At 38.8% G+C, this 10,026-nt stretch overlaps 1 protein-coding gene across 2 annotated transcripts; it reads right to left on the bottom strand.

The window, feature by feature from the left end:
- Positions 1-6,482: 6,482 nt before the first annotated feature.
- SARC_08743 lies at positions 6,483-8,227 on the bottom strand. 2 transcript variants are annotated; one of them, XM_014297263.1, is made up of 3 exons: positions 7,990-8,227; positions 6,806-7,891; positions 6,483-6,640 (listed from the first exon to the last, which is right to left on the bottom strand). In XM_014297263.1, exon 2 carries the CDS (start codon positions 7,854-7,856, stop codon positions 6,993-6,995), a length of 864 nt encoding a protein of 287 aa, XP_014152738.1. In that variant the 5' UTR covers positions 7,857-7,891; positions 7,990-8,227; the 3' UTR covers positions 6,483-6,640; positions 6,806-6,992. The 2 variants fall into 2 exon arrangements, with proteins under 2 accessions (XP_014152738.1, XP_014152739.1); XM_014297264.1 differs by having other exon boundaries at positions 8,033-8,227.
- Positions 8,228-10,026: the final 1,799 nt, after the last annotated feature.

Genomic DNA, 10,026 nt, shown 5'->3' with positions numbered 1-10,026 from the left:
ATATACATCCATATATTGATATATTTATTGAAATATATATATAAATAATGAGATATTGATATATTAATATTTTCATCCGGCTCATTGGTTATGTAGATATGGATATTTTGCATTGTGGGTGTCATTTATTGTAGAAGCGATATAATGTACAATATGTAGTAGCGGAGTACCTTTGCACAGTCAAGTCCGTCTGTGAGCACTTGCGAGAAATTAACTATTCACCGATTCACGAGCCAATTGACGAGCCACTCTGGGAAATACAACACAAATCAAACTTACTACGTAATAAAGTACCAAAGGAATTTCGAGATAACGTGCACAGTTCGCGAACGAAGCAACTGATATATAATGGTTTTATGAAAGTAGTAAAGTACTGAATCGCAAACAAAATTAGGATTGAATATAAGGTTATATACTAATTTTACTTTGTTGTTTATTTATAAACATATCTGCGTTTCTAAGTCAGAGACTTTCATGGGGTTCTCCCCTTTCCAACAAACGCCGGATTTTTTGCTCATCATATTGTCTGAACTTGGGAAAGTTCATTACACTAATTGGTTAACTCTGTTTTTCACTTTATATACTGATTGATAACATATAATGTATAGTGGTCTTTTCTCTCTAGGAGTGGCAAATTAGCAACGAATTTTATTTATTTATTTTGGAAATTTCCAGTACAATTGTACACGTGTATCAGTAGTCAGTGTGCCAGTGTATTTTCCAATATATATATATATATAACCGTGTGGGCGCCCACTGGGCTGACATGTAAATAGAAATAGCTCACATATAATGACCCGAAGATAAATAATTCCGAAAGCAAAATCGCTGCAGTTACTTCTAGTTTTATATCACAGCTGATAACTGGTGCGTTGTTCCGAACCTAGAACCTGCTCGCTGACTATGACGAATCGTTATTCTCTATAGCTAAATCGATTGCAATTTGCGAGCAATAGAAAAACACTCAACTTTACGAGCAATAGAAAAACACTCAACATTCCACGCGCAGTAGCGCCCTTTCGTAAACTATTCACCTCAATAGGGCTTGGCAGCTACACATGCGTATACTCTAGTATTGGCGCCTGAGCGTTGGTATCCTTCTAGACAATTTCTGTAAAGTTAAATTGTGTGCCATCTCTTAGTCTAGCTATTTGGGACAGGTTTTGATATTCTATACTTATGGTTCAATGTGGATGCTTGTTTGAACCTCTTTAGAAGAATAATAATTTCCGTTTCGAGTATCTTCCATCACTAAAATTGCCTCATTTTGAGAATGAAACACTGCCTTTGAGCATAAACAACTGAATTGCACAGCCTCAAACAGTACCATACAAAATTTGAGTTATTTTCGCACTAGCCAGCGAAGTCAATTTAGATTATCAGTCAAATAGACATTAGTAGCGGAGGTCTGGTTCTGAGAGACTTTCTCTTGACCGTAGGAACAATCAGGCGACGCAATCCAACACACGCTCAACCTTTAAAATATAATCTGTCGCTCGCTCGGCAAATCTGCGCCTGAAAAAAGTAACAAGTGATAGATAACGCCCAAATAACAAAATAAATAATAAATAGCGGGATATGTATGACTGTTAGCCTCCTATATGGAGCATCAAATAATAGCAATAAGATGGCAACAACCTACAAGATCCAAATATTTTGTTTGAAAGTAGGATTAAAAAACAGTGAATATTTGTTTACATAGTACATGGCGCATTCTATCAAGTTGGATGGCAACACTGCCTTTTTATTGAAATTTGAATATCACCAGAAGTGCACAGATCACAGGACACAACTGTCGCCGTGCTTTTGAAATCATGGACAGACAGAGGGCATGAAAGAACTCTTTGCCATCATTTCCCCCATATCAGGGCTTTTGATCTCCCTCTACGCTGACAACTATGAATATCACCAGAAGTGCACAGATCACAGGACACAACTGTCGCCGTGCGTTTGAATCATGGACAGACAGAGAGCATGAAAGAACTCTTTGCCATCATTTCCCCCATATCAGGGCTTTTGATCTCCCTCTACGCTGACAACTATGGTATCCACTAGTATGCACAAGGGCATCCGCTCATCACGGTGCTTTTATCTTTTATGGTAGGGTTGATAGATAACGCCCAAATAACAAAATAGATATTAAGATAGCGGGATATGTATGACTGTTAGCCTCCTATATGGAGCATCAAATAATAGCAATAAGATGGCTACAAGCTACAAGATCCAAATATTTTGTTTGAAAGTAGGATTACAAAACAGTGAATAATTGTTTACATAGTACATGGCGCATTCTACCAAGTTGGATGACAACGCTGCCTTTTTATTGAAATATGAATATCACCAGAAGTGCACAGATCACAGGTCATAACTGTCGCCGTACGTTTGAAATCATGGACAGACAGAGAGCATGAAAGAACTCTTTACCACCATTTCACCCACGTCAGGGCTTTCGATCTCCCTCTACGCTGACAACTATGGTATCCGCGTGTATGCACAAGGGCATCCACTCATCACAGTGCTTTTATGGTAGGGTTAATTTTTGTGTTGTTCATTGGATTCAGTGATTCTAAAACGATATTTATACGTACGGGCGTTGTGACCATAATTGTGTGTTTAGTGAAATCGGGCATGTAAATTGACTGCGGCAAGTGTAAACTCACAATGGGCAAAGTCTCACTGCCACACACATGTGTGGTCCGCCCAAAAAAAGTTTTCCCCGGCGGCCCGCATGGTCCCTCCGAAGTCTGAGAAACGAGTCTTGACTCTTGTCTCGGGCGCTGGGATTAATATTGCTTTTTTTTTTAAACAAATAGTAGCCCTCTACTATTTATTAGCTATGTAGTATTAAATAGAGGGAATCTATTTTTATTTTTATTTAAAAATACATATTTTCATAGCCTAATATTTATTTATATAAAACATTTATGCTATGAAATTTTGTTTTGTTTTGTTTTTATTTCTTCTTTTTGTTTCAACAAAATTCAAAAACAACCGAATTTGATATTTACTTTTATAAAGCCACATATATATGCCTTCTACGATTTTATTTTTTATATATACTAGAATTGAACACTTTATGTCAGGTTTTTTAAGTACCGAACCTTTTATCGCAGGCCGAATGTCAACTGAAGTGACAAGTGACAATTATTGGGCTATTTTTTAAACAAAACAAAAACAAAAACAAAGTATTTCCTGTGAATTAATTAAATACTGCTGTAAATACATACAATACAGCTAAATATGGCTATTCAGAATGTCTTTAATCGGCACTGGTGACAATAGAATTATTAACCACCTCAGGCCCAGTTTCCTACCAGTCTCGTACTTTTTTGAAAGCGCTCGACTTAAATGTCAGATATTGTAACGCGGATACAACCCATTTGTTGCACTTATGTTAGGTCCTTGTCGGTCTTTTTGATATATGTTAGCAATTAGACACATGTATATAGGCGTCCTCTGTCTTAGCTATTGCTTCGGATTCGCCCCTGGTTTTACAGTTGGCACTATTCGTGTCTAACATACGTCGACCTCTCCTCTGAGGCCGATAAAGAACTAATACAACAAGTGCAATAGATGGGCTAAAATCACGTTAATTACATCGTTTAAAAAAAGCAAAGTAAACTCAAAAAAGTACAAGTATGAGACCGGTGAGAAACTGGGCCTGAGGTGGTTAAAAAAATCATTGTCACCAGTGCCCTTTAAAGACATTCAAGCGACTATTTTAAAAAAATAGTGAGTAGTGACGTCGTTATATTTATTAGAATAATACATGAATAACGAGTCATAGCCTTCTAAATTAGACAGAGTTCAATTTGTTTTACTTTTTATTTTTATTCAAATATTTACAACAAGAGACTCTGCAAGAGAGTGACTTTTTGTATATTTATTAAAATAAATACAAATTGAAAAACAAACTACACTCTTTTTGGGGCTTTTTTGTTGTATTGATAAGAAAATCAGGTTCGAAGTACGAATTTTCATGGATTTCCCTCATTTGTCCGTCTTCTGGTAGTACTGCTGATATAGCTATGGAGCCGTCCACATGATCCTAGATTCCATTTTAGTCTTTTTCAATATACAGCATACGGATTTCCACTAATTTCACAATTTCCAATTTTTTCCGGCCCCTCAATTCCTTATGTATTTTTACAAAACAATTGTGATTCGCGATCAATTTCTAATTTATTTATTTTAAAAAAAACAGTGCTTTTCTATATATAAAATTACAAAATATATATATCACCAGTGCTAGAGAATGTGACGAGTCGTCACATTCTCAAAAAAAAAATGGCCCGGGTTTTGGGAATATAACGAGTCGTCACATTTCACTACAAATTTTTTTAGCCCTTATTTTCCCCACGAATGATTTGTTTTGGCCCTTAGCTATTTGTCGGAATCAAAAGACAGGAAAATTCAGCGCGCAAACGAGCCAAGAAACACATTGATCGGACAATCGACACCGAAATGGTAGATGTTTGAAGTTGCAACTTCTATAGTATAAAGTTATAACTTCTATAGTAAGCGTGTACACAAACTCACAATTGTGCTAGCATAGTAGTTGCAAAGCCATTATGGCACGCAACGTTTTAGGTTTAACACACCCTCAGCGAGAGGCGGATAAACGCCCGCAACATACATAGGATGTACATGTTGATAGTTATAGTGAAAGTCATTCACTAGATGCATGCGATTCACTAGATGCACGCAATGAAGTTGTTTTTCACGATTCCACAAAGATGAACACTTCAAGGGCGAGTTGGTAGGCGTTAGAGGGAACAGACGCAAGTCTAGTACCAACGATAGTGCTAATGTTAGTGGTGATGGTGACTCGGCTAACGACGAGTCCAACAAACGTACTAGTGGCAGTACTAGTATTAATGATGGTAGTTCCTCTGATGACGATGAGCGCTAGTAAGCTATGTCAAGGACCATGGGTTTACCTGGTTGCCGTGCTCTACGGGGCGGGGTGGGGCCTCGTAGGCAAGTGAACAGTGTTAATAAAACCCTAAACCCAAATCATACTAGCCTTTTTTAAATAAAATATTTTTGAATGAAATATTCATAAAAAATCCGTCTGTACTTTTGAAATATTGTTGGAAGTGCAAGTCTGGTTTTGGATCTGTTTTGACAGTTTCTATCCTGATAGTTTACCTTGTGGATCTAAATTATAAAAATATATTCCTGAAAGAAAAAGCTAAATAATTCATGCAGTCCTAACTTTTGATGAGTAAGCTAGCTAATAAAAATCGGGATTTGTGAATGTAATGAGTCGTTACATTTCATTTTGATTCTTCTCTTTGTACCAGTTCTGGTACAAACTATTTTTGAGAAAAATCCTTACCGGGGTGTATTTTGGTAAAATGTGACGACTCGTCACATTTATTTTTGGCACTGGTAATATATTTTTATTTCCAGCTGTCAGCAGAGACAATATTTTGTCGGTTGGGTGGCTCTGTGTCAGAGTAGTAAGGACACAGAGAGGGCGGTTTTACTTTAACCTCTCATGGGTGTGAGCCTGTGAGGGCCCTCTCTGGCTGAGGGGGGACCTGACGGGGCTGGACCCGGCTGCATCCACTACAGTCTAATAAAACAGGGCCCTTGACCCCCTGAGGTCTGAGGGCATAAGCCCTGAGGCCTGCAGGCTGCAGCCTCATGGAAGCTAGAGTCCTGGATTTCTGGATAAGTTACGTTCCTACGTCCCGCGTCCCGCGGGCGATCATTAAAAAAAAGCGGTATCGTACGACATACATACATATGAAAAGTTAAGTATCTATATTTTTAGTGTCTAATTTAGACAGCTATGATATTTTAAATTTTTAATCAAATAATTAGGCTAGTTACCAATAGAAAACAAAGAAAAAGCCTAGTCATATCATTTTTATATTTTGGGGGGGGGGGGGGGGGTTAATGGAAATCAGAAATATATGGTGGGATTCTATAAAGAGGGTTGCTGGGTTTTGCGCGCTCAGAGTAAAAGTGGGGCCCCTTAGAAACTGGTGGTGGAGGCGCCTCTAGTAGAGGGCCCTCTAAGCCCAAGCGCCCAAAGCTTCAAGGGCGTCCCAAACTCCAACTCCCAAGGCGTGTTTATTGAATTAATGCGTGTCTCGACTTTCGACTTTCGAGAGTGAAATCCACGCGCCCATTTTGTGTGTTGAATTCTATAAAAAGTGATTACATATATTTATTTATTTCTAACAAAAAGAAAAGACTAAATTAATAATTCAATGGCGAGAATGTGACATTTTTTAAAACTTGATGCAACAATATATCAATCACATTGACATCAGAGACCGAAAAACAGGTCAGCTGGGTGAACTCGGTAGAACGTCATAGCAACGGTGCGAGGTTGTTGCAGCATCGTTTTTTGTCAGTACTAATCCTTCGGTGTTTATCCATGTTGCCTTACCTCGCCACCGGCTATCAGTGGTTATCGACGATGTGACCATTAAATTGATACTTTGATAGTTACTTCAGATAATATTTGAATTTTTTTATTATTATATATCGGGCCTCGCTGTCTACATGTTTGAAACGTTCGAGGATGCTAAATACTGTGTTATCATTGGAACGAGCCTAGCCTGAAACGGCCAGCATATTTCTGAAGGGGGTCCAGGAAGCCGGTGTAAATGGGCTGCAGAGCCTCCAGCACTGGAGAAAAAACCATCCAGTGTGGATAAATCCAATTCCCTGGTGAAAGGTACATTGTGTTGGATTGCGGATGTTATCATTGGAACGAGTCTAGCCTGAAACGGCCAGTATATTTCTGAAGGAGGTCCAGGAAGCCGATGTAAATGGGCTGCAGAGCCTCCAGCACTGATGGAAGAACGTCCAGTGTAAATAATTACAATTCCCTTGGTGAAAGGTACATAGTGTTGGTTGGATTGCGGATATAGTAATTGGTTTCCGCATATACTAAATAAAGGTTTGCGCCTCGAAAAGCAGCAATTTTTGCCGTGTTCAGCAGCAATTAAAAGGTGGGAGTAGATCCCTGACTAACTTAAGAAGTCCTCACTGAAATCCTCACTCAGGAAATAATCATCGTCGTGGTCAGCACCGCTAGAAGATCTTGCACTGACGAAAACATGTACAAGATCCTCTTGTATATCTTCGTGTAAATCGTCTTGCAAGGTGAATCCGGTTGGATGCTCGGAGTGGAAGCAATCAGTAGTCTCCTCTTCGGCTAGACTTAAATTGAAAAGAGACATGCTGCTTAGGAAAGGGCTGCCACTATCATGCATGCCTAGTCCGCTTGACGGAGACGGGCTAGAGTCTTCTAAGCCATCGAATATGCCAAACTCGAGAGTACCCGAGAGGTCGTTCCTTGGAGTTCCAGAATCGAACATCAGCGGCATGCATACATCTGGGGCGTTCGGGAAGATACTTGCTTCGGATACCGTGCGCGTGAGACTACCCACAGTGAAGTCTGTGCTCATCGATCTTGAGTATGTATTATCTGACTCTAGAAAGCTCAGACCAACTAAATTTATGCGAGGCTTACTACTTGCCTTTGAAACTCGTTGGGAAGATTTTTTAGCCAATTTTGTCTTCGGGCACTGGTAAGGTTCATGGCTATTGCCACATAGGTCCACGCACTTTGGTGAAGCGGAGCTGATGGTGATGCCCCACGTCGACCGTTTCTTCTTATCGATTCGTCCGTGAGAAGCACCAGTGCCACGGGGCCACGGCTGTGAATTATTATTCTTCGTGAAGTACAGTTGTTGTTGATTCTGGTTATAGTTCTTCCTTGAAAGGGCACGAGGAATATTCATATCCACAACACCAAGTGGCTTCAACGGAGGAGATTGAGGATCGGACCGCAAAGCAAATTTAGGAGGTGCTCCCATGGACGAATACATTTGTCCGGAAGTTATTCCCGCGTAATTAGGCTGGACTGTGAGAAGAATAGCAATTCGCAATTAGAATTGTGACAATGCAGAAAGTAAAACAGTAAATGTGCATGGATTTACGTTGGCATAAAAGTGCACTTACATATTATAGATGTGAAAGAGCATATACTGTCAGATGCTCATACCATTCGCTGAAGCACTACTGAATTGGTTCTCCTGTAGCGAAGCACTCGATGGTGGTTCTTGGAGTTTCCAACTGGAAATACCGTACTCAGTCCCAAGTTCGTATCGTCCCGGCTTCATGGTAATATAAACTGGTACTTTTTATATGTTTGTATACAATAGAATGATATGAACAACCACCTATATATATATACATATATACATGCATGTATTGTGTATATACACACACGAGAAGAAATACATAAATAGCATCGGAGACTTCAAAGTTCCAACCCCTCAGCCTACAGGCCCACACTCACCAGTCACCGCAGCCACCCAGGCCCCCGCGTCCCAGTAGGAGAGCGAATTTCTCCGTTCAGATCTATTTTTATATTTTTAATGTTTTTTTTTCCACACTTTGTACCATACCGGAATGCTTCATCGGACATGTGTAAAATCGGGTTGAATACCGGAATGGATTGATAAAAAAACCCCCAATTAATATCAATTTGCACTGCTTTGACCAGGCTTGATGACTGCGTTCCTCATAATTTGGGCGAACCCTTGAGGGACTCAATTTGGACTTGACAGACGGCAGGCATTTGAAAATTGAAACAATTCAAATTTAGGGCGAATTTTCAGAATTAATTGGCAAATAGCACCGGCGTATTTATTTTTCCGAAGTTGAGTCACAACTGACTTTATTAGGATTCGTTTTCACACAGTATTCGAGTACAATTTTTGTGGTTTTTGGAAATTTGGGCCTTTGGGACAACCCAAATTTGAAATTAAAATAAAACATGGATTCTAATAATATTTTTTCTGTAAAATATTATTGACAAATCAGCTTGCAGAGCTGTCACTAAATGTGTCTCACACACCTCCACACTCATCCACACACACGAGAGAAGTCACAAGTCACAGTCTCAGAGTCAGACTGTCAGACACAACCGCTCTGTATTTGTAAAATGTAAATAGCCTTGTTGATTGGCTATGGTCCCAGAGGCTTGGTATAGATGCTCAATTGGTGGCTTAATCTGGTTGCCGAATATAAATTTTTATTAAGCCAATAACATAAGGAGAACTTGTGTGCGCCAATTTGTTGAGATCCACCAATAATTTCTATTCCTAAAACACCAATCAAAAGCAATAAAAGTGAGAGAAAATCAGAGCTCCTCATAAGGGCCATATTTAGATATGCATAGCAAAATACGCGCCATTTCAGTTCCAATGATATTTTATTTATATATTTATATATATATATAAATATATAATATGACCAATTTAGCCTTTTACGGGGTGTCTTAATGGTTTCGGATTTATGTTCGGATTTATGTTCGGATTTATGTTCGGATTTATGTTCGGATTTATGTTCGGATTTACGCTATTTACACCAATGGGTGGAGGTTTAAAAAATATTAAAACAAAATCCGAGAAAAAAATACTATTCATAAATTCAAACGAGGGCAAACTTTCGAGAACATTATAAAGAAATTTTACGCTCGGATCGGATTCAGATTTTTTTTTCTACGTAAACTCACTTTTACGGTTTTTAAATACGTACTGGAATCTAGAAGTGTTCAACTTTACAAACTTTATGATTGGTTAAGTACGTATACGAATTTTGTCCATTTTAATGAAATAGTCCGAAAATTCATCTTGGACACGGTGAAAAGACAGGTTCACCCAAAAAAAAATCGAACCCGTTTTTTTTTTTAATAGACAGGGCCTTTGAAGGAGTCACTGACTCCCAGTCCCGAGTCCCGCTTTTAAATAGACCAAGAAACCTCTTTTTGGTAGAGACTGTTTATTATATTTGGGACACAAATATATATACACTGATTCGAATGACCTATAATTTGGACGTCCGTTGTTAGGTAAAATAGGTTTTTGTTAAAACCAGTTTAACCATATATAAATTCTATTAGCGGTTCTAAACCTAGTTGGACTTTGAGTCCTAAACCCCTCCCTAAAACACAACAGGGTTTCGTTGGTGGAAGGAGTTAGCAACCATTAC

The sequence above is a fragment of the Sphaeroforma arctica genome (assembly GCF_001186125.1).
Source record: "Sphaeroforma arctica JP610 unplaced genomic scaffold supercont1.818, whole genome shotgun sequence".
Classification (NCBI taxonomy): Eukaryota; class Ichthyosporea; order Ichthyophonida; genus Sphaeroforma; species Sphaeroforma arctica.
This window is presented reverse-complemented; position numbering and strand designations above follow the sequence as displayed.

What these genes read in the sequence shown, in the direction of transcription:
- SARC_08743 (XM_014297264.1), bottom strand. Translation starts at nt 8,150, where the DNA reads ATGAAGCCGGGACGATACGAACTTGGGACTGAGTACGGTATTTCCAGT. An exon ending in CAGTAGTGCTTCAGCGAATG is followed by an intron (nt 7,892 to 8,032) that starts GTATGAGCATCT and finishes TTCTTCTCACAG; the next exon opens with TCCAGCCTAATTACGCGGGA.